Source organism: Filicampus tigris, chromosome 13 (assembly GCF_054856515.1).
Source record: "Filicampus tigris isolate MCC_2025a chromosome 13, RoL_Ftig_1.0, whole genome shotgun sequence".
NCBI lineage: Eukaryota > Metazoa > Chordata > Actinopteri > Syngnathiformes > Syngnathidae > Filicampus > Filicampus tigris.
The window spans coordinates 19,039,128-19,064,704 of NC_141229.1; the positions used below are offsets into that span (position 1 = coordinate 19,039,128).

The 25,577-nt window shown below is 40.3% G+C and overlaps 1 protein-coding gene across 7 annotated transcripts in view; it reads right to left on the reverse strand.

Moving 5' to 3' along the window:
- ralgapa1 (Ral GTPase activating protein catalytic subunit alpha 1) overlaps positions 1 to 25,577 on the reverse strand; it is an 83,172-nt gene that overhangs the window by 12,213 nt on the left and 45,382 nt on the right. For all 7 annotated transcript variants that reach the window (XM_086048816.1, XM_086048815.1, XM_086048818.1 and 4 more), the window contains 5 exons: positions 23,161 to 23,232; positions 22,947 to 23,070; positions 20,749 to 20,904; positions 17,020 to 17,178; positions 16,127 to 16,254 (listed from right to left, as the gene is read on the reverse strand). In XM_086048816.1, the coding sequence (XP_085904942.1) occupies positions 16,127 to 16,254; positions 17,020 to 17,178; positions 20,749 to 20,904; positions 22,947 to 23,070; positions 23,161 to 23,232 (639 nt within the window). The remainder of the gene's footprint in view (positions 1 to 16,126; positions 16,255 to 17,019; positions 17,179 to 20,748; positions 20,905 to 22,946; positions 23,071 to 23,160; positions 23,233 to 25,577) is intronic.

Sequence of the window (25,577 nt, forward strand, 5' to 3'; positions counted from 1 at the left end):
TATTGAACAAAATGTCCATTATTGGGCTTGTACTTTGCAACGATGTACACAGTGAGCTGTTACTCATATGTTGCTAACAAAATATTTCAAACACCGCAACGCACTTGGACTAAAATAAAATGTTGCAAAATCTAATGTGATAATATTGCTACATCATCACCACCACAGAGTGTCGATCAAAACTGTCCGGATTTTTTGGGGCAGAATTTATGATGCAATTGGTGGATAGCATTTGACGATACAGATTTATCTCACCTGTGCATACGCCGTGGATATAAAAAGTCTACACACCCATCTTCAAATACGCTGCAAATGCGGGGGCCGGGCGATCAATTAGAATGACATCATTTTTTACACCAATAAATCCAAGCACATTTTGGCAAACGAGCGCCTTTTGTTTTTGACTTTTTTAAATGTAAATTTCAAGATTCTTAAACATGTCTCCTGGTCCATTTGAAACATATCACTGGCAAATAAATGTTTACAGAACCTTTCGATTTAAAAATGGGGAAATAAGTAACAGTCTCCGCGCAAATGAGGCAGACACAGTTAGTGTCTGAATAACCTAGTCTATGGCGCCCTCGCCTGTTGAACTCCTCCACCTGCAGTCACATCCAGTTAATGGGAAATGTATTGTATTGAATTGTACTGTCATTCCAGTTAGAGCAAAATCCACAGAATAGCCGCACCGGACTATAAGACGCATGGCTCAAAATCTAGGAAAAAGGTCGCGGCTTATAGTCCGGAAAATATGGTACTATTTATCTTGGTCTCCTTTTCTATACGAGAAAAGCATGGCATTGGAACAGGGCTGTGTAGACTTTGTAGACAACATAGCTCTTTTGTTCCTTCGAAAATGTATAGAGAACAAAGACATACTGCTAAAGTTGCAACCGCTAAAAGAAAAAAATATATATCTCTTTCCGTGTTATCTGTTCAATTGGTCTCTTACAGTCGTCTGCCCAGCATGGGATTCTATCTGCGGCCAGAAGTTGTTGTGCTCAAACAGCAGCTTCCCTCAGCGAGGAGACAGCACAGTCGGCCGGACGTATTCTGAAGAAAAAGCTTAAGTGTCTCGCCTTCATACAGTCAATCGTAAAAAGTCCGATACACCGCTTGCACCAGGAGCTGTGACGTGAATAACATGTCGGTGCACTGCAGCGCGCATGCGGTTAGATTTAAGTTTTTGAGTCGAAAAAACAAAAATTTTGCAATTATTTTACTTTTTCAAAATGATGTGAGCCCCTAAAAATGGAGATGCCCTGGCACAAAATGGCTGGCATTGCTAAAAGGGAATGCTATTTTGTGAAATCTTTTGAAATAAAGGCAAACATCTCCTAACTACTTCATGAATAAGAATGATCACACTTATTGACTGCATCCAGTTGGCAATTTTTGGGGGCTGTCCAATAAGGCCCAACAATCTCTTCAATTGGAATTTTGTCATTCGAATTTATGGATGATTCTAAGAGAAACATTCCCCCCCCCAAAAAACAGTTGCGTCAACATTATGGCATCTACCCCGGCCAAAGGTTTTGCTGGAATTGTAAAGCGGTTTTGCATCAAGCAGCTAACTAAAAACATAAATGAATGCACAGTTATTAATCATTACCATTATCACGGGAGTGGAAATTCATGAGATAGACATAATAGCATATGATGCGATCACTTAAACGCAGCTACTGTCCAACCTTCACTTCTTCCGCCCAAATAACGATGAATTAGAGCGTAATTGAATTTGAGAAGGCCCCTTGTAGTCATTAGTAGAAAAATATCTGCTTTCCCGGGGGAAGACAGAAAGGAGGTAAAATGATGGCAGAGGCACATGAGGGAGAAAGTGGAGCAAAGAACGGTAGAGGAGAGAAGAGAGGAGAGGAGAGGAGAGGAGAAGAGAGGAGAGGGAGGCGGAGAAAATGCCTCTTTTGTGTCCAGTCAGAAACTCATTTTCTTTGGCGAGGTTTTCCATGAGTGAAAAGAGTGACAATTCCGCGTCTATCCATTTTAGCCCTTTTCTCTCCGACTCTCTCCTGCGGCGCAGCTCATTGTGGTGCCGTTCGACTCCTGTGATCACTTGCGACAGAGCGAGAGTGGAGGCGAGCGGGCCAAAGAGAGGGCTTGTTAGCACATTAGGAGCTGGGCCCACCACGGCACGGACTGTGTGTGCGTGTGTGTGCGTGTGTTGGAACAGGAGTGTGGCTACACATACAACAATCTACTGCCTTGATGGAGTTACTGGTCATAATACCTTGCTCATAGAGTGGGTACGGAAAGTATTCGGAGCCCTTGACATTTTTCACGCTCTGTGTCATTGCAGCCATTTGCCAAAATCCAAAAACTTCATTTTATTTCTCATTAATGTACACTCAGCACCATGTCCATCTTGACAGAAAAACACAGAAATGTAGAATTTTTTTTTCAAATTTATTTCTGTTGACTTCTGTCAGGTTGGATGGTGAACGTTGGTGGACAGCCATTTTTAGGTCCGTCCAGAGATGCTCAATCGGGTTTAGGTCAGGGCTCTGGCTGGGCCAGTCAAGAGCGGTGACAGAGTTGTTCTGAAGCCACTCCTTTGTTATTTTATTTTCCGGGTCATTGTCCTGTTGAAAGGTGAACCTTCGACCCAGTCTGAGGCCCTGAGCACATTGTTCCATCCAATTGAAACCGGTCGTCCTGTCCCTGCAGCTGAAAGCACGACCACAAAATGATGCTCCCACCACCATGTTTTAGTGTAGGGATTGTTTTGGGCAGGTGATGAGCAGTGCCTGGTTTGCTCCACACATAATGCTTAAAATTAACACCAAAAAGTTCAATCTTGGTCTCATCAGACTTCTTCTTTCTCATAGTGTGGGAGTCCTTCATGTGTTTTTTGGCAAACTCTATGCGGGCTTTCATGCGTCTTGCATTGAGGAGAGGTTTCCGTCGGGCCACTCTGCCATAAAGCCCCGACTGATGGTTGACTTTGTGGAACTTTCTCCCATCTCCCTACTGCATCTCTGAGCTCAGCTACGGTGATCTTTGGGTTCTTCGTTATCTCTCTCAGCAAGGCTCTTCTCCCACGATTGCTCACTTTGGCTGGACGGCCAGGTCGAGGAAGAGTTGTGGTCGTCCCAAACTTCTTCCATTTGATCATTATGGAGGCCACTGTGCTCTTAGGAACCTTGAGTGTTGCAGAAATTCTTTTGTAACCTTGACCAGATCTGTGCCTTGCCACAATTTAGTCTCTGATCAGCTCGGACAGTTCCTTCGACCTCATGATTTTCATTTTCTCCGGCATGCACTGTGAGCTGTAAGGTCTTACATAGACAGGTGTGTGCCTTTCCTAATTAAGTCCAATCAGTTTGATTGAAAACAGTTGGATTCAAATAAAAACAATGAAGAAGGCGAACCAGCTCAAGGAGGATCAGAAGAAATGGCCAGCATGTGAATTAAATATGAAGGTCACTGTAAAGGTTCTGAATACTGATGACCATATGAAATTTTAGTTTTTCTTTTCATAAATTTGCAAACATTTCTACATTTCAGTTTTTTTCTGTCAAGATGGGGTGCTGAGTGTTCATTAATGAGAAATAAAACGAACTTTTTTTGGATCTTGGCAAACGGCTGCAATGACACAAAAAGTGAAAAATTTCAAGGGGTCTGAATAAAAAAATCCATACCCACTGTATATGTATGTATGTATATAGTTCCGTGTTAGAGAACAACAGAATATGATATATAAATATATGATAGACATGTGCATTCAAAAGCTTAGTGGAAGCCAAAATGACATTAACCTGTAAAAGCCTGAAATTTGACCCCAAAGCCCACATCCATCACGCCTGATGATTGGTGTGTGTAAAGTTTATCCTCACTCTCCTCTTAACATCTTATGTATTGGATATCACTAGAATGTGCCTAATCCAATGTTCAGTCAGCGTTAAAGTGACTGGAATGCCAATATGCAAAGTAAGAGCACAAGACTATCTCTGACACGACTGCACATTGTGCAAAGAGCCTACAAACTGCTTTATTGACAGCAGCTCGGAGTCTGCTCGGAGCGGATCAATAGTCTTTGACTCCTCTCCACTATCCGAGCGTACCTCGGCGAATAATGTCGAAAATGACTTGTCACTTAAACTGTCCTGGTGCCACTGCTGCCTTGGGCTTGCATGGCTGCTTCTGGAACCGGCTCGCTGCTTTTTATTGATGATGTAATTTATGATGATGCTAGCGGCAGAATGGATTCGGAATTCTGCAAAACCATTTTGTCTGGCAATGTATAGAAAAATGCATCCAAACAACATCAGAAGAAGCTTCATCATGCAACAAGGCAATGACCCAAAACACACTTCACCAGACCTTCAATCCTGTTCCTCGAGGGCCGCTATCCTGCCTGTTTTCCATCTCTCCCTGCTGCAACACCAGGGATGTAACGATTCACTCGAGCGCCGATTCGATTCGATTTTCAGTTCCCGATTTCAATTTGATTCCATTTTTTTCAAACAAAATGAATGACTCATTTTAAAACCAAAAGATGTTGTTATTTTAACATCTGCACTTCGTCCTTGTTCGAAACATAAACTTTTTGAAACTTTACAAGAAAAAATTAAAAATCAACTAATACTTTTGACTGTTTAACTATGCTATCAGTGTTTTGTTGGTGCCAGAACTAAACATGAAAATAAATAAATGTACAATAGATTTGACTATTATCACTCCAAATCCTTTTGTGATCAAAATTTCAATATCGATTCTTTTATTTTTTTACATCGCTGCATATGCAGTTTAAATCCATTATAAATCGATTTTCGATGAGTCGTTACATCCCTATGCAACACACCTGATTCAAGTGATCGGGATCACTGTCCAGCTTTTGCAGACCTTGCTGATTATCTGATCATTTGAATCAGGTGTGTTGCAGCATGGGGAGATAGAAAACAGGCAGGACGGCGCGCTTTGAGGAACAGGATTGAAGACCCCACAATAGAGCACGCATTTCGTCTCTTGAAGGGGAGACTGAAGCGAGAAACCCCCAGAAATAAAGATCTGTAACACGCTGAAAAAGCATTTCAAATGAAGAATGGAACAGACTAATAAAGTTAATGATTCGCAGGCTTGACGCAGTTATTGCAAGTTAAGGGTTAAGCTACCAAATGTTATTCCCTAGACGTAAATATATTGAAATAAAAGCTGGACTTCTGAACCTTTGTCCCACATTTTGATCTGAAACCTAAATGTCTTCAGTATGCAACAAAAACAAAGGAATTGTCCTTTGTGTTCCAATACTTTTGGAGGGCATTTCCACAGTTGCTTGTTTACGTTCAAACTGAGCTCGTAGCAAAAGCGAGTGACATCACGCACGCTGTGATTGCAACATCTCTAATCCAATAGTGAAAGTAGACTTCCAAGTAGGGCTGCTCGATTATGAAAAAAAAAAATTAATCGTGTTTAGTGGGGAATAATTGAAATCACGATTATTCAAACAATCATTTATTTTTTGGTACAAAACAAAAAAATGTTCAAACGTAAAAAAAATATAAAGGCAAATAAATGTAAGCAAGTTCCTTTTGGACCAAACAAAATTGAGAAAATTTGTTGTAAAATAAAAAAAAACGGTGCAAATGTATAAATTCAAGTATAATTTCCTTGCGAAATCAAACGATTATGCCAATTTTGTAATCATGGAGTGTAATAATCGTAATTGTAATGGAATTCCAATTAATTGCACAGCCCTACTCTTCCAAGCTTTTTTTTCTCTTTCATCCACAACCGCTTCAAACTACAAAATATGAATGTCAGAAGACGCACACTGCCGCCACTAAAACTGTCAACATTTCTTGGACAGAAATAACGCAAATCAGACTGCCTTTTGTATTTGTGCTCAAATTTCGAGCATCCGGTCGGATGCCAAACTTACATCATAATTCATTTGGCTCGAACACCAACATCAACCGTCTTCTTGTAAAGAAAGCAAAAGCGCTCCATGCTAGCAGCGAGTAAAATGCAACAAGCTAACCTTTGCCCCTCACAGAGAGGTCAACCCGCTCCGGAGAAACACACGCCTGTATATCTCACTCGGCATCTCACACACCGCCGCCGCCCGTATCTGTCCTCTCCACCCGAGGCATTGGAACAGACAACAGAGAGAAGCACATCAGAGGGATAATACAATTGGAACAGCTTTACAGCGTGTAATGATCAACCTATGCGTACATGCGTGTGTGTCCATGCCCAAAGGAACACGCTAATGGGTTTATATCTTTTCTGTGATAGCAATGATATGGAGGGCTTTGTGATTTCATTACGAGCGTGCGTCGTGTGCTTGTGTGTCCACGTATGAGGGAGACGGCTTGGCCTAATGCACGACTCGCGCTGTGCATCAACACACGCGCACAAACACGCAGACTACAATATTTATCCCAATTAAGCTGCTCAGTTAACTCAATGCAGAAGCTGTGGCCATGGAGAAAAAAAAGTAAGTGATACATTCATTATCCCCCCCTTTGACGTGCGCGCACGTTTCATCTCATCATCTTGCCCGCAGAGGAGGCCACCAGAGTGCAATTACAAACTGGATGCGATGCACACGGTATGGGCGTCGGCGAACGAGACAACACATACACCGAGATGAATATTTAGTCAGACGAATTTCTTTCATTTATTTATGTATTTGTCCAGAGCCATAAACTGCCCATCGTCTTTTGAACTCACTACGACCGACATTAAGCCTCTTTAGGTCGAGACTCAAAACACACCCCATTCCAGATTGTGTCCATACAGTATCATTTGGCATTTTATGAGCTCTTATTTCTATTGTCCTGCTTGTTTTCTTTTGAATAGTGGGTGTATTTTGTTTGTACGGTGACCTTGGGTGCGCTGAAAGGTGTCCCATGAATTATTATTTACAGAGGACCCTTGAAATGATGAATTTGACCCACAGTTACAAAATGTCAAGCAGAACCTTAGGTTTAAGTGGGTTTTTTTGTGTAGTACAGTATGCGGTGGAAAATACTGATTCTGAAAGGAACATGAAGGTTTCTACCCTATCCGTCGAGGTGTACTCATTATTTATGTTGAGCGCTGTAAAGTGCTGTGCAATTAATCGAAATTCAATTACGATTATTACACGCCACGATTACAACATTTGCATAATCGTACAAATCAATTATTAATATGCTTTCCTATCCAGCCAATTATATTTGTTTATACACAAAGAAATCATACTTGAATTTACACATTTGCATTTTGTTTGAATTTTATACTCATTTTATAAATTTGTTTGGAACTTAATTTGGAATTTGTTACGTTGAAACATTTTCTTGTTTTGTACCAAAAATGAATGAATGATCGTTTGAATAATCGTGATTTCAATTCTCACCCCAAATAATCGTGACTAATATTTTTTTTTTTTTCATAATCGAGCAGCCCTGTTGTAAACTTCAAGATGTTCAAGATCTGAGGTGCCACTGCGTTTGAACATAACTATTCGAGGTCAAACAGTTTGTCACCGAAAAACACATTCATAAGCACAATGGCAACGTATCGCCTATTTTGCACATTGGCGCTCATCTAAACAGAAGGCAGATCAGCCTGTTTGTCCCTCAGAGGGGGGTCTGCTCTTGCAAAGGCTTGATCAAGCCATTGATGGCTTCAACTTATGGCTCCGCACTCACAGCTCACTGGCACAAGATGTGCATGGGCACAGTCATTACAGAACTTTGACGTTTTGTGAATTAGGCTGAAAATACACGGTGGAACGAGCGATATCGAAAGACATGATTCTCACTTTTTACAACACGATTACTGTACTGTTGCCACCCATCTCGATGTACACTGTCTCTCAGGTCACGGTTCAGAACATTAGCAGAATTATATAAAGTTCTTCTGAGTGTTTAAAATTGAGGACACTGAACCTTACCCCAAGAGTGCCATCTTTATAAACTGCATTTCATGAGCAAATAATGGAATAATTAAATGAGTCTAACATCATAACGAATACATATTAATAATAAAAGTAATACATTTAGGTTAGCGATGAAATGGGGTGTTTACAGTATAAAAGAGATGTTTGTTCCGTGATAACATTTCAAATGGTTGGTATTACCGCTTAAGATTTTACTACCGTATTTAGCGTCACTGAGTAGTAGATTTGTTTTACTCCAGCAGATTAAAAAAGAAAAAAAAAAACAGTGAAGGGAGCAACACTTACGGGTCATCTTTGTGATCACACAGAACTTTGAATATGCCAAAAAAAAAAAAAAAAAAAAAGCGCAGGGTTGATATTTTTGGGCATTTAAAATAAAACTTATTGGAATGTTTTTGGTGCATGTATCTGTGATTTTTTTAAAATACCTATTTAGTGGGGATGTAAGAAAAAACAGTTTGAACCGGCAAAAAAAAAACAGTTTGAACCGGCAAACCGTTTTTTGATTTAAAAGATGAGAGTACATCGAATCGAACAGAATCGTTTTTGTGTTTGAAATGTATCAAGATACGTATCGAATCGTCTTTTATTGGAGAGATATATCATAGAAGGAAATGGCACATTCACAATACTGACAAGTTCATGCAACTGTGTAAAATGACAACAAAGAAATTGCATCATACTCTCTCAAACTGAGCCGTGCCATATCGAATCGAATCGTAATCTCACCGAGTCGAGCCGAACCGAAAGATTGAACCAAACCTGAATCGTTTTGCACCTGTATCGAATCGTCTTTTGTGGAGAGATTCACACCCCTACTATTTACTGTAAATTTCTTTTAGCAATATGGTTATAATCCTGATAATCCTGATGTTATATCACAATAATCCTGACATTACATTTTCAAATGGTTTTATCTATAATCCTGACCATAAAATGACACCTCAATCTGATTAACAGATGAGATCTGAAATACGCACACATACACACACACACACACAAAAACACACTAAGAAGAATGGAAGCGATAGCTCTGACCCTTCTTTCTCATGCTGCTGCTCTTTTCATTTCCTTTGTCTCACCAATGAGAAACGATTAACCCTTGCCCCTCCCCCGCCCTCTAACCATCAACTTTGCATTCACGCACACACAGATTCTCATTTCATTGAACCTTCAAATTCTATTGGACTGCCTAATGCTTGAATGGCTAATTGAAATATTCATTTGTGTTTTACGACTGAGGGTGAGGCACTGATAACCATACAGGACATTGTCTTGCCTGTGATGGCTCTACACAACACGGCTATCAACGCAGAACAGGTGAAGAAATTTAAAAAAAAAAAAAAAAAAAAAAAGCTTGATTTATTATGACTTATGAAAATGTTATTTCAGTTGCTGTTTTTGTTTGCATTTTATTTAAATGGGCCGTTTAGAAAGTAAATTGACTTTCAACCAAACCTAGTTTTCCCCCATTTAAAATACATACAATTTGACCACATCAGGTCAAGTTTATTTGCAAAGCCCTTAATCACAAAAGGCTCTCAAAGGGCTTCAACAAGCCCCCAGATGGCACCACCTGTTGTTCATGGAATGTCGTTGAAAGTGTGAAAAGTCATTATTCGAGCTGCTACCATTGTTTTGGACTGAGATTTGTCCAGGAGTAAGGCTGCTCGATTATGAATAAAATATTAATCCCGATTATTTTGGTAATAATTGAAATCACAATTATTCAAACGGTCATTTATTTTTTTTGGGTACAAAACAAGAAAATATTCAAATGTAAAAAATATAAAGACAAATACATTACTTTGAAACACTATAATTATGTAAGTTCCATACAAAATTTATAAAAAAGAGTTATTGGAAAATAAAAAAAGGTGGAAATGTATAAATTCAAGTAGGATTTCCTTGCATGTAAAAAAAAAGTGCGTTGGATATAAATGCACATCATAATCTTTTTTTCAATTACGATAATGCCAATTTTGTAATCGTGACGTGTAATAATCGTACTTGCAATTTAATTTCGATTTATTGCACTGGCCTAAAACGGATGAAAAATATATTTAAATATATCGAGATAAGTGTGAACATTTAAAATATCCAGCGTGTTGAGCTTCTCCACTGTGACTTTAAAATGAAAAACAAAGACATCTAACCAGTGAAGCCAACCAAGATTCTACTTTTCAGCTCCAATGGACGGCTCCATCAGACAAAACAGGACCTCGACAAAAACCATCAAGGATGACCTTTTCCCCAAATCGACTGTGGTGATCCGGGTGAGGTTAAGGATGGCATGACCCGATTCCAGCCTCCGCAATAACAAAGCGTCTTCAATTTGTGAGGTTGTGCCCTCACCTTTCTCCCATTGTGAGGGACACACTCTTCTTGTCACATGCTGCAGATTGTAGTCTTACTGGGACAATGGGCTGAATGGAGGGAGCTGGCAAAGAGAAGCCAGGCAGTCCGCTAGCGTTTGGCTGCTCGGGGTGTGCGTGTGTGTGTGTGTGGATATGGTGGGAGGGGAGGGGAGGGGGGGGGGGAGGGATAATAGCACGACATGCCCAGAGCTGCCATCATTTCGCTGGGAACACAGTGTGACAGAGAGGGAACGGCGGTGACACATACATGCGCCGGCGACACACACAAACAACTGCGCTATCACACCGAGCCATATGCTGACCCCAGCCACATTACAGCCATCCATGCCAATCAACAACTAGCGCACACGCGCTCACACAATAGAACTAATCCTGGAAGCGTGAAGCGGCTACGCAGAAACATTTAACATGAACATCCTGAAATGCAACAGAAATGGATGGATGGCATGCATTTGGAATATTCAAGCGTACTCCCGCTAAAATTGGTCGTGATGGATATGTGCGAGCGTGTGTTTGCGTGCGTGTAGCAGTTGAGCATCCCTCCAGCATTGTTCCCCCAGGAGCGCAATCATCTCAGACCAGATGGAGAATGGCCACAGCTTGCTCTTTAACCCACACTGCAACACCTATCGCATGCAAATAAATAGATTTGCGCCGCCGCCGGTACGGTTGTTGGTTGGCGTACAACATTCGAAGTGTTTATCTGACGTGACATCGAAGGGTTGCACTTAAAGTAGTGCAACGTGTCAATGCTGATTAAAAGACTCCTTATTTTCCTCCGCTTTGCAAAATCTCTCTGACCCAGGATTTGTCCCATTCCAACTGGACATTTTCAGTGCAGAGAAGGCCCTTTACATTGATTCTGAAATCATTTTGGAACAGACGGCAACAGGGTGTGTGCAATGTTGAGTGCGCGGGCCAGCACTGTCTGGGGGATTTCTTTCAATGAGAAATGCTTAAACTAAGCTAAATAATTTCTAAAAATAATAAATATATATTATATATATATCTATATCTATATATACACACACACACACGTGTGTACTAGAGATGTATCGATTTAACTCATGGCCAAATTCGATTCGATTTTCATTTACGGATTTCAATTTGATCCGATTTTCTTCAGACAAAATGAATGACTCATTTTAAAACCAAAAGATGTTTTTATTGTAACATCTGAATTTTGTCCTCGTTACAAACAATAACTTTTTGTAACTTCTAAAAAAAAAAAAAAAAAATGAACTAATCATTTTGACTGCTTGACTACATTTTTGACTTATTAGTGTTTTGTTAGTGCCGGAACTCAACAAGAAAATAAATACACGTGGCAACACACACCGTAGAAGCTGATATTTGACTGGACACCGAAAAAGAAATAAATGATCCCACAATGGAGTGGAATCTGCGCAGCCAGGTCGGCGCTTCAGATAGTGTTTGGGCCAACACACGAGGGCTGCGTGACACTGTGAGATATAGTTGTACTTAAACACAGCTGCCCTGGCAACTTGGCACTTTGAGTGGGTGTCTGCTTTTGGACGGCTGTGGTCATGGTGAATGAACGATCTGAGGGAGTTGGAAGGCAGATGGACTGCCCTGAGGCCCAAAAGACAGAATGTGAGACACAGACACACAAAAACTAAAATAAGAGTGTCGGTGGGGGGGGGGAGTAAACCACTGCCACTTCCAGCCTTGCCAATACTCTTTCCACTCCCCTCCTCTATTTGCTTGTCATCCTTTCGGTGACCGTACCTGATCTCACAATGCAGCAATACACGGGAAATATACAACACAAGTGCACTCGGTCGAGAGAAGACCAACACCAAGGACTGTGTTAATGTACAGTATGACCTCAATGCTTCACAACGACTGCGTCCCATTTCAGGGGCTGCATCCTTCAGGAGGCTGCATTTGAAGGTTGATGACATACAGACAACGCAAAGGCTCCTTCAAATGTGGCCTTCATTTGAGGCTACAATGCAACTAACCTGCCTCTCATATCTTGTGTTTTAAAATGAGTCATACCGCGCCAACATTTTTAGTGAAATGACGGAGGAGTGGAGTGATGAATATAGTATTAGCCACTTTTTGCATTTGATGTCATTGTGCAGTATTTACAGCCAGAAGATACCCTGCCGAGAAATTCGTTTTTTCCTATTAAATTTGTTAAAAATGTTAAATTTGGCCAGATTATGAATCATTATGGGCTTCAAACGAATATTTTCAGCATGTGCCGCAACCCGAAGGCTTTATATTGCTAGTCATGTTAGTGTTAGTCATGATGTGGAAACATGACAGCTCTGAATGCTTAAATTCATCAAGGCTTTAGTTTGACCGTTCATCTAAGATGCCATCCTTTTGCTCATGGTCCATTCATTTATTCATTATATTTTTCAACATTGAAAACCAATTATGATGAATCAAAATTCCATCATTATAGTGGAAGTCAACCCAAACATATTTTTTTTCAAGAATATATACTATGCATGTTCACTAACTCAAACATGGCATTCTGATTACTATTGTATTTGTGGAATATGAGTTAAGCAGCAAAATCTAGCCATCTCAGGGGGCGGCCATTTTGTCACTTCTGTCGCCTGAAAATGACATCAAAGTTGCTTGGGGTTCAGTTAACGACCAATCATGGCTCATCTTCAGAAAACAGGTGAGCTGCGATTGGTTTGCGCCTGAGCAACTTTGATGTCATTTTCAGTCGACAGGAGTCACAAAATGGCCACCCCCTGAGATGGACAAAAACGGGTGGATTTTGCTATACTCCATAAACGCCATATTAATCAGAATGCCCTGTTTCAACTAGTGGGCCTGCATAGAACATATTCAAGAAAACAAAATATGTTTGGGTTGACTTCCACTTTAAACATGAAGGTTTCTAGAGTATTTTGAATTTGACTGACTCCAATCTCATGGGTCAGCTATTAGCACTCCATGCTAACACTAGGACGGCTTCCAGAGCCCGACATTTCCGTGGGGACGAGTCAGGGATGTCGTGCCAAGACAATGCGTTGAGCAAGAAGGACACGATATCAACGCGTCCTCCCGTCTGTTATACGGAGAACATTAGCGCTATCACCAATAAGATGGACGAGCTAGCAGCGTTAACTCAGCAGGATTTCAACAGGACTTCCAGGAGTCAAGACTGCGGCTGTTGACAACGTTGTGGCTAACAGTGTTAGCATTAACACCAGACTCGGTCGGTGAGAAGCAAATATAATCGGTTCATTTTCCTTTTTTAATTTATTCTACCCACTATTGATGCTGAAAGGATGCAAATGTCCCCATTGATGGACTATGAGATAAAGGTTATCTCAACTAGTCTAATCGAATGTATGGAATAATCTATAGTAGGGATAGACCGATATGTTTTTTTCAGGGCCAATACCCATGCCGATTATTCGTAGTCAAGGAGGTTGATAATCGGTATTTGGTGGAGATATTCATTTACAGTAAAATCTCCGTAATCTTTATTTTGTTATTATTATTATACATTTTTGAAAATATGCATCTTTGTTGTAAAAGTTCATGGAGCTCCCAGGGTCATCAGCATATGTCTTGTCATATGTCGAAAGTTAAATCAAATTTCAACAATAGCTCCCTACAGTGTTCTATCGTAAATAAAGAAATCCAAAATTTCAAAATGACAGACATGATCAAATTTCACTTGTTTGTTTTGATTTAAAACAAAAACATAAAGAGTTGCCAGGGTCGGAGGAATCTCTTTAAGTTAACTGAAAATTTAAATCAATAGTGCGTCACACCGTTTTAAATAGATTTATTGTCGGCCATTTGTTATCGTCAAAATGCCAAATATTGCTGCCGATAATCGGTCAATCTCTAATCTATAGTGCACCTATGTCAGACATTGCATTTGAATGTCTATGTTATGTCTGACTCATTCAACTACTTCTATTCATTTATTGAATAAATTGTAAAAACTGAGCTTTTGAAAATCACTTATCCGTATTGGTTCAAGGACTCTTGCATCGAAGTCAAAATGGGTTTGACTACCAAAGCTCATCTTTGAGTCCGGGTGGACATTAGTGCTCACTTCTAAGAAGCTCCCTTCAAGCCCAGAGAGGGGGTGCATTCATCAACTTGGAATGAGAAATGACGATGAAGGGGAGAAAATGTAGCAGTGTGCAGGAAAAGATGAGAGGACGACACACATAGAAGTGTCGCGGCAAAGTGAGAAAAGGCAAGAAAGAAGTGACAGGTGTAGAGACATTGAGGAAGAAAGACGTGCTCGCAGTCGAGAGACAGAGTCAATAATGACTGATTACTGTAATTCAGGCTGTCAGAGGCATCGACCTGCTGCTGCCTCCAATCAATACTCACCAGGACACCAGCAGACACACAAACATCTCAAAACCATTGTGGAACATGTGACATCTCTCACACTCGTACACATGCTATGGATGGATGTGCACATAAGCCTCCCACAAACATATCACGCGTGCACAATCTCAAGCAAACTGCTACGCAGACCAAGATATGTGAAAGAAGCTACATGCGCACACACATCACAACGGGGTTGTTCCGAACTGAGTCTCACTATCTCTCCAATAGGTCTCAAAAGTTGGACGCAAAGCAACGTGGATTCTTCAGAACTTCCCCCAGTACCTCTATTCTTCTGCCACACTTGTCCCGTGTCCTTGGATGACACCTTCACCGTCTCGCGTTTTAGTTCACTGAAAAGCATTAATGCGACTAGTCGACAGCATTGGCTCAAACTACTACGTCGAACACTATGACTGAGCTTTTTTTTTTTTTCCCAAGAAGATGTTCTATGCAGGCCCACTAGTTGAAACAAGTGATTCTGATTAATATTGCGCTTGTGAAATATGAGTTAAGCAGGAAAATCAACCCTTTTTTTTTGCCACCTCAGGGGGCGGCCATTTTCTCACTTCTGTCGACTGAAAATGACATCACAGTTGCTCAGGGTTTAGATAGCGACCAATCATGGCTCAACAGGTGAGCTGTGATTGGTCGTTACCTGAGCAACTGTGATGTCATTTTTAGTCAACGGAAGTGACAAAATGGCTGCCCCCTGAGATGGATAAAAATGGGATGATTTTGCTGCGTAACTCATATTCCACATACACAAGATTAATGACAATGCCTTGTTTCAACTAGTGGGCCTGCATAGAACATATTTTTGAAAAAAATATGTTTGGGTTGACTTTAAATTTCTCATTCTCAAAATATGACATGGATTTAATTCCAGAAAAATGCTACACACATGAAATGGCTAAAAAGATAGCCCTCCTAAGAGTATGTTTAAAATTAGCTACTGCATTTTACAAATTTTACAAGTTTAAAACCTATCATGACACAAAAGCACCACAAAATTTCAAATGGATCTCGAGTGTCGAGCAGCGCTTTTTCAGTACATTGTGCTACTACAATTTTTCATGTATTATAGCTTTTTGGGAATTAGACGGAGAAAAAAAAAGGTAGGAGTTGAGCTCTGCACTTGCCTTTTTTTTGACAAGACAGGATGACTTAATGTCTGCTTGTGAGCACGAGTACAAGAGCACATTGCCTTATTTTGAAAGTGTGAGGAAAATGTAATCGATAACGATGAAACTGTCATCGCTTACGATCATACAGACAGGCTGAATGGCCACCTGTCTTTCAGTCTCTTGCACAATGTTCGACACAATACACACGTTTCACTAAAGGGACAAGCGACATTATTTCTTGGTCAAGTTACTTTACTCCTCGCATCCTTTGCGTGATCCTGAATTGACATGGCATGAAAAGGGGGAAAATAAAGGTTTAGTGACTTACATTTCAACGTCCAAGTCGGAGCAGGGGTTTAAAAGGATACAAGTTCTGGTAGAGAGGAATGAGTGATTTCAGCGCTCGACTTGCATTGATAGCTGTGGCTCTGACCATCGTTGGCAAAATCTTCATGTCCACAATGGCGCCGTCAAACAGTGGACCAAAAAATGGGACCTACGGTGACAAAATGTGTTGTGACACACGCAACTGACAATAACTTTCTATTCCATCGGTAGCACATGATTAATAATAAGTTAGTAAACAGCTAATTGATGTTTATCAGAGAAAAAACATTCTCTCTGACAGTCCAAAAAATAATGTTAAAGTTTTTGGGGAGGTTGCTTTCATGTATTATTCGATTGAGGCTATGCTTCTTTTCAGATTCAATTTGATATTGCGCTTCAGGAATCCACCCAAGGGAATAGGCTTTTTTATTCAATCAATTTGAAGACCAGGTCTCCAGCTCGTTTGCTCCATGACAGAATACAGAGCTTTCAGGACAACAATGCAGAAAATAGCTTATCTAACTTGCTCTCAGATTCACAATAATCCAATATTTTGCTTGAAGGATGAATGAAACAGAAGATGGTTATGTTATTAGTGCTGTGGTATCTACAGTATGTCATACAGAAAAAAATACTTTGATTGTGTTAAGTCTCGTTTAAAATAGAGTTACGCTATCAGTGCTGTGGTATTAATGTCTGGGCTTTAGCCTCAAACATAAAGCAGAGCAGCATCTCCCTGGATTGTCAGACAATCTGGATGCATGTCTGCGTCGTCGGATATGACCATGCGCCTTTACAAAAAGAGACAGTAACCAGTTAAATACAAAGATATCCCCCAGTTGCTGAAAAATTATTTAAAATTTGAAGATGAAAAATGTTCACTAAAATGTGTTATTTCACTTAATTTAAATTCAAATAAAGAGATTGCCAGTACCTCCGGTTTTTTGAGGATATGGATGGAATACATGTGGTTTTTCACGGGGTAAATGACGATTAGAACATCGCCAAACTCCGTGGGGATGATTCCTCGCCGATAGTCTCTGGAATGTTCCGACCAAATGATGTGGACCTCGTCATTACCCAGGTGTCTCAGCTGGATGGATAGACAGAAGATAGGATGAATATGGACATGTCAAGAAAGGAAGAATAATAAGAAAGATGAATACTGCTCTGCAATTTGAACAAAACACGGCATTTACCTTGTGTAGTATGAACTTATTCAATGCCAAGCATATATGAAACTCGCACGGCGCGCTAGATTGGGTGGATCCATCATACATCCAAGGTTTTAGAATCCTTGTGTACACATCTGTGGTGTGTGTGTGCATGTGCGTGATGTTTGGCCCTGAGGGTGATTGAGTGAATGTGTGAAGATGGAGAGTGGACAAGAAAACTGAGTGAAGCTCTGGAAAGATTGAGTATGTCCAGGAAAACAAATAGGACCAAGTCTGCAGAACGGCTGGTAGTGTGTGTGTGTGTGTGTGTGTGTGTGTCTGTGGGGGTGTGTGTGCGTGTGTGCGCGTGTGAACTTGTGTGAGTGTAGCATTACCCCAAATTAACTGAATTAACAGAACTCCCCGCGATAGCTGAAAAATGGCGAAGTAGAGGTTGGCTTACTCTCCTTATTATTATTTTGATTTTAAAATGTAATATTATATTTATTTTTAAGTTTTATTTGGGGGGGATTTACGCCTCTATTACACCATTGCGAACACCCGACATGGTTCCCGCTTTTCTACTTGTTACACAATAAATGTAACTTTAAAAATGCAAAATGAAGAATAGATACCAGGCTGCACGCTGTGAGAGGAACGTGAGCTACAACCCCGGCAGCGGCCGATTATGACGGAACGTTAGCTAATAACTACGTGAAAGCGGAAGTCAACCCAAACATATTTTTTCAAGAATATATTCCCAGCAAGCCCACCAGTTGAAAGTTTGCGTTTGTGCAATATAAGTTAAGCAGCAAAATGTACTTGTTTTTAGCCATCTATGGGGCGGCCATTTTGTCTTCTGTCGACTGAAAATGACATCACAACTGCTCAAAACGACCAATCACGGCTGACCTGTTTTCTGAATCTGATCTGTTATTGGTCATTGTGAGCAGTTGTGATGTCATTTTCAGTCGACAGAAGACAAAGCGGCCGCCCCCATAGATGGCTAAAAACGAGTGCATTTTGCTGCTTAACTTATATTCCACTGATAAAAAAATTGCGTTATTTTTACATCTTCGATTGAAACAGTACAGATTAATAAACTTTATTATTAATCCAGTTTAAAAGCCACATGTCTAAGCTTTCAATTTCTTTTGGAATTATGTTTCTATCTGCTACAGGAGCTGAGATATTGATTATTTTTCAGGTGTTGAATTTCCGGGAAAATTTCAGGTTTACGAGCGTGATTCCCAAATCAAGCTTAGGTTATTAGCCAGGCACTTTAGGCCTTATTGGGTTAAGCAGGGTTGTCGGTATTTGCTGAATGTAACTATTAAATTCATTTGTCATCTAACTTTGTTACTTTTAAAATTAAGTAATCAGTAAAGTAACTGAGTTACTTTTATTAGGGCAACTGTGACAACCATATATATATGGTTGGAGTCATGTCACTCAATGTTTAGGTATATGCTGTATTTTAACCATCCATACATTTTTTCTGCTTGTTCTCATTGGGGTCAAGTATTAGCTGGAGCCTCTCAAAGCTGACTGTGAATGTGCGTGCGTGAGTGAGTGAGCGCGTGCATGTGTGTTCATGTGCATGTCTATGAGTATGTGTGTTTAACGGAGCCATCAGCTGATCAGGGAAATGGATGGTGCTGCACCAGGCAGCGATAATCCAATCAGAAGCCTGCAGCGACATGATAGGCCGACAAGCAGGAAGTTTGATCTGATTAAAGCGACATTATGGCCATGTGCAGAGTGCCCACCGCCTGGGGGTTGACAGGTGTGCACACAAACGCATACACCATCTCAAACACACTAAAGCTGCCTGCTGTGATGCTAATTCAACACCATACACAAATACAGATTTAATTGAAATAAATTATTGCTCGAAAATTGGAGGGTTTGAGATACAGTGACACAAATGGGTTTGTGTGCCTGTTTGCATTTGACCCATTGTCATTTGGAAAGGAGATGCATTACACTGTGTTAGATCTTTTACCTTAGAGTTAGATCTTTTTATAGAGGGATTTTAAAGAGGAAGTCAACCCCAAAATTTCTTCAAAATAATATGTTGTATGCGCTCTCACTAGTCCAACACAGCATTCTGAATACAATTATGTTTGTGAAATATGAGTAAAGACGCAAAATCCACCCATTTTTATCCATCTGAGGGGTCGGCCATTTTGCCACTTGGTGCCGAAAATGACATCACAGTTGCTCAGGGATCAGGTAACAACCAATCACGGCTCACCTGTATTCTGAAGCTGAGCCATGATTGGCTGTCACATGGCAAACATTTGAGCATGTTTCCTGCTAGTTACAGTGCCGTGAAAAAGTATTTGCCCTCTTCTCCAATTCTTAGGTTTTTGCATAGTTACCCCACTTTGTTTAATTTCAACAACCACAAGTAAATATCAGACAAAGATAACTCACCAACATTAGCTGTTAAGGGAAAAATGTATTCAACTGCCTGGGCCTGTGAGAAAAAGTACTTGCCCCTAAACCTAATTAACTATTAGGTTAGGTTAACTATTCCTATTAACTGGTTGGGCCACCCTCAGCAGCAACAACTGAAATCAAGCATCGCCAATAACTGGCAATGAGTCTTTCACATATCTGCGGAGATATTTTTGGCCCACTCTTCCTTTCAGAACTGCTTTAATTCAGCAACACTAGATGGTCTTCTAGCACCGGACTCGGTATGATGTTCTTTTTCGGAAATGCTGTGTAATATTTACACTAGATGGAACGAGAAACACACCTTGCAAAAAGTTCAACTTTAGTTTCATCAGTCCATAGAATATTCTCCCACAAGTCTTGGGAATTATTGTTTTTTGTTTTTAATGAGCCTTATGTTCTTTGGGTCAGCAGTGGTTTTGACCTTGGAACTCTGCCATGGATGTCATTTTTCCCAGTGTCTTCTTTATTGTTGACCCATGAACACTGACCTTAACTGAGGCGAGGGAAGCCAACAGTTCTTTAGATATTGTCCTGGGTTCCTTTGTGACCTTTGTGATGGGTCGTCGCTGTGATCTTGGGGTCATTTCTGTCTGCAGGCAACTCCTGGGCAGAGGTGTCATATCCAGATCCAGAAAGTAAAAACCCTTTCACAGTTTAGCTTTAGCCACAGTTGCTTCTAGTCAACTGGCAGGGGAAAAAGCTCTCGGTAGCTAGCTTGTTTACTGCTTAAGCTAAACTGTAGCAGGGTTTTTGCTTTCTGGACCTGGATTTGACACCTCTGCTCCTGGGAAGGTTCACCACTATCCCATTTTTCTACATTTGTGAATATTGGGTCTCAACGTGGTTAAGTGAAGTCTTAAAGCTTTAGGAAAGGCTTTGTAACATTTTCCGCACTGATAGATGTCCATTACTTATTTTCTCATGTGTTTATGAATGTCTTTGGATTTGGACATTTTGTTCTACTTAGGCGATTTCTTGAGTGAACAATTTAATTCCCATACACTTATGTGCTCGATAAAGAATAAGAGATGAGAGTTGGTTACCTTCTTGGTGAGATTGTGGTCCTGGTCATGGGGCATTCGGGTTGAAACATGGTAGATGACCTCTGTTGTAGAGGTGGCATAATAAGGTGTGGTCTGGCCTGTGCTGCGGTTCCTCTGAAGTCCTCCCATGAAACCACAGTGAGTGGTGAGGTCCACCTAAGGAAAAAACATTCAAGAAGCCACCTACATTGCACAGTAAACTGTAAGATTTTACTGTTACATGTTAGACGATTAACTCATTCACGGCCAGACATTTTCAGACCCTCTTTTACCCTAACGTTTGAAAAAAATATAAATAAATTCCTGGGATTCAATGGCTGGACTGTAAAAAGACAAGTAAATTTGTCAATGGCTGTGAATGAGTTAAATGTTCAACAGACAAATAAAGCCAGATTTACTCTGCATGTTCAAATGAAAATTACAGTTATTATTGATTATGTGATGTGGCAGCATAGTGAAAGAAAAACATAAAATTGGAACATCAGGCTTTTGCTCACGAGTGCAGCGTAAACGCACTGCTCGGATATAATCATACGTGGTCACAATATGGCACATTAGCCATGTGTCGATTGTAAATAAGGCAAATGTTTCATGTGATTTGTGAATGTACAGTCAACCAGAGGGACGGAGCCCCACCTTGAAAGGCAAAAAACAGTAATCGACAGCCCTCCTCCTCAATAAGGATTTGTAATTGTGGCAAAGATGCGATTTTGGAGTAAAGCCTTACTATTCAGTTATGCTTCAAGGAATGGACAGACAGACATTGTTAGGCTATGGATATCAATCTTCTGTTCACAATCTTAATTGAGCCCCTAGTGCAACTAAATAGACAGAATTTATGACAAAAAAAAAACGATTACTGACGAAAAACACGATTGGACTTTTTGCTGCAGGCTGTTCTTGGAAGGCAAATTCAAATCCTTACTGCGGATGGTAGGATGAAGGTACACCAAAATGAATAAGTCAACAGTGTGACCCAACTTCCACTGGAAAGGTGGTTCAAGAGTGTGAGAAGAATCTGCCAACTGTGATGGGTAGCTTACGATAAGATAACATTCTTATAATAGATCCCAAAAGGCAAAACGGTAATATGTAGAATAAACATATCATATGCTTACAGTTGAGAGCCTATTCAAGAGACTATTCTATAAGAGGGAAATTAAACAAAAGGTACACCTCAAGACCTGTAATGGGCTTCTACAAATCAAGGCCAACTAAAATAATATCCAGGGGAACTTAAGGTAAATATCACAGCAACTGAATTGCCACAACATCATAAAATTATCGTGACGGTTTTTGGGCTAAAATGTATCGTTTTCATGGGTGGTACTGCACCTAGGATATTTAATAGGAGAATTTATGTTAAGGTATCATAAGTACTGGCTTCAGATCATGCTGGCAGCATTGAACAAGTCAATTAAGAAGAAATGCCTTAATCCAGGCCCTCTGAGACCAGATGACTGGTTCAATATCTTCAACACAATATATGACAGAAAAACGGATGCACAGATTGAGAACTAAGGATGACTTATGTCAAGAAAAATGGCTGAAATGGACACTGCACAGATGGTCAGCGAGATCAGACACTTAAACCACATCACAGCATTTAGTGAATTGATTTGAATCATGTGACAAACGTGCTTTTGTGATTGTTTTTGTTATTCTTTTTCATTTTTGTATGTTGTGTTGTTGAAAAAGAAACAATGTTTTATACAAAGATGGCAGCAAAGCATTATGTGTAAATGAAACTCCTCAACTCACTTCAACATACTGCCGTGAGACCAAGATGCTACCAGATGGCACCAAAGCAATACTGCTCTTGCTTTGGCTTGAGCACAAACACAGCAAATATGTTCAGTAAATAGTTCACCGTCAACACAGACATATTTGATATACTTCACTTGAAATGCAGTGTAAATCCAGTTTTAGTAAGAAGCTAATTTATTATTGATTTGGTGTAGTTACCATATGTGATGTTCAAATGGATGCTGGACTTTTTTTAAGTGAGGACTATTAACTCATTCACTGCCAGGCATTTTCAGACGCTCTTTTACCCTAACGTTTGATAAAATGTGAAAAAAATAAAAATAAATTCCTGTGATTGAATGGCTGGACTGTGAAAAGACAAATAAATTCGTCAATGGCAGTGAATGAGTTAATTATGAATAGGCATGCAGAAGTATCATTTTTTCTCATACCTCCCAACCCAGTCCAGAAACAAAGTCTTCATATGCCTGGCTTCCTGCAGTGTTGGTGAGTATGGAGTGTTTGTCTTCTTGTCCTTCAGCTACATAAAAAACTGCAATTTTATGCGTCTCCCGACTAGAGCATAGCAAAAGAGAACAAACATATTCAATGGGAAAAAAACCCAAAGCTGATTGCACAGAAAACAAGAAGTGCTGGTTATCTCACCACTGCCGTGAATCCAGGTTTTTCAGCTCTCGCAATAGTTTCTCATTCTTCCGCAGTAAATGAAAGTTACTCCTGAGAAACAACAAACAAGTAAAGATAAAATAAAAATGAACCCTTGCAGTAGAAAAAACATGTAGACCTGGCAACCTGGCTCAAATGTGTCACACTGCTGCTTCTTACTGGAGGCAAAACCAAACAAAAAGCAATAGCTTTTAAAGGAGAAGTAAATGCTCCAAATTATAAAGCAAGAGTACATTGGATATGTAGCACTAGTCAAAACACAGTACTTATTTAAAATGTTGAAAATACCTTGAGAACAAATCTATTAATGCTCTTGCCCACTTCATTGAGAAATATTATAAAACTGCTCTTCTTACTCTGCGGCGCCATGCATGTGGCATAATTATCGCCTCAGTTTTTGTATTAGACAAATGCGAGTGAAAATGGTTAGGTAAGATACATTTGAGTAAGCCTATTTTGTTGAAAATGGATCCCTATAATGCTTCGGTGCACTCAACCACAAAGGTAAGTGGGTGTAGATTCATTTTCTTCTATTAAATTGCTTGGTCAGCTTATCATTCATTTTATTTATTATATCACTCATACCTCTAAGACACTTATGTCAAAGTCAAGGCCTGCGGGCCACACCCGGCCCGCGAGAAGGTTTTCTACGGCCCCTGGGGTGATATTGCTTTATTATTAGATCGCGCAGCCCGCAGCAAGCGGGTGTGGGTAGCAGATGTGATCGGGTGCTTCGCGTGTGCCGATGACGTCACGCTTTAAAATATATTGTAGCGTCTTCCAAGAACACGGACGTAGTTTTAATTATCACGTTTTATTAGTCCAACCGGCTACTGTGGGCAGCAGCCGACGCCAATACAGTACGACAACCGTTTCAGTCAAAGAAGAGCAACGGCTCTCCTGTTCGTCCTATGCTACTCTCGCTCGCATGTCCTCCCATCCAGCCGCACGATGCATTCATTAAATTCAGAAACAAAACAACTTGGCAAGACGCAAATTCGACCACAACACAGATAACATCTCGCATCTATGTTTGCCACCCCCTGGCTGTTGTTATAACGAACATTACCGCTACTTTAGCGAGGATCGTCCTTCGGTCGTCTGCGTGCCGACTGAAGACTTCACGTCACTTTTCGTGGCTTTCAGAATCGCATTGTGGTGAAAAGTTATTTGGAGTAAAGCACACTTTATTAAGAAATACTTCATGTTAGAAATCTCACGTTGTTTTATTATTAGTAATTGTTGGCATTTGATAAATTCATTTAGTTTAGATGTAGTGCGGAGATGTCCCACATTGTGAGAAGGCATTGAATGCTCCGCGAACGCTAAATGTTGATAGCAGTGACATTTCTTTTCTTTTTTTCTCCCTTTGACACAGCTAGGAGTTTGTTCGTGCCAGCAAACTCAGTAGTTGCAGATTGCCCGTGTTTCACCACGTTTGTTGTTGTGTGTAAATGTTAAAAGGTGAGTTTAATAAGTCAGGTTCGTGTGAGGTAACTGCTGTACATAATAGCCTAGATATGTTCTCGTGAGTGATGTCACGTTGATGAACACTAGTTAGTTATTTCGGCTAGTAAGCCAACTATTCTAGTGATGAAACGTGTGAATGTGAATTGTACGTATTGTTTGGCTGTTTAATTGCTTAATACAGTGAATTGTAATGTTTAGGCATATTGTTAACAAATGGATATGCACTGGATGATGTTGCTAGGTTATTCTTTGTCTGTGTTGTTGCAGACCACAATAAATAGACAAGTGGAATACGGGCCTGTGTTTTCTGACAGGGGCACACACATTCATACCTTGCCACTCTAAAATAGAGTCAGCTGGAGAGACCATACCGATTATAGGATCCTCTCCGTTTTTCTTCAAATTATGTACAGTTCATGCAATCTTGCAGCCCGAGTCAACCAGAAAATTGTTTCCAGTTTAGCAGGAGAAACGCAAACGAAAGTGATGTACGAGCTGCCTCGCAAAAGTAGCAGTAATGTACTTTATTTTATTTTTTGTTTAGTAACTCCGAAGATAAAAACACAACAGCCAGGGGGTTGACAAACATAGAGGCAAAGAAATATATTACAGAAATATAAAGCGTGACATCATCAGCAGGCGCGAAGGACCAGATCCAATCTGGACATTCAAAAAAATTTCAATGGACATTTTATCAGTCCGGCCCTCGGCTTGTCGTAATTTTTTTTATTTGGCCCTCCGTCCATTTGACTTTGACACCCCTGCTCTAAGACCTTTGAAAAAGAGCTGGGAAGATGATGTAATCACAGTTGTTTGCTTTTGGGAAGTATTAAAGGCCTTTTGTCTGGCCAGCGCAAGCTCAGACTGATGTGGATGGTTGGCACCGTATTCTACCATTTTAATCAGTGACAGCTAAATAAATTAGC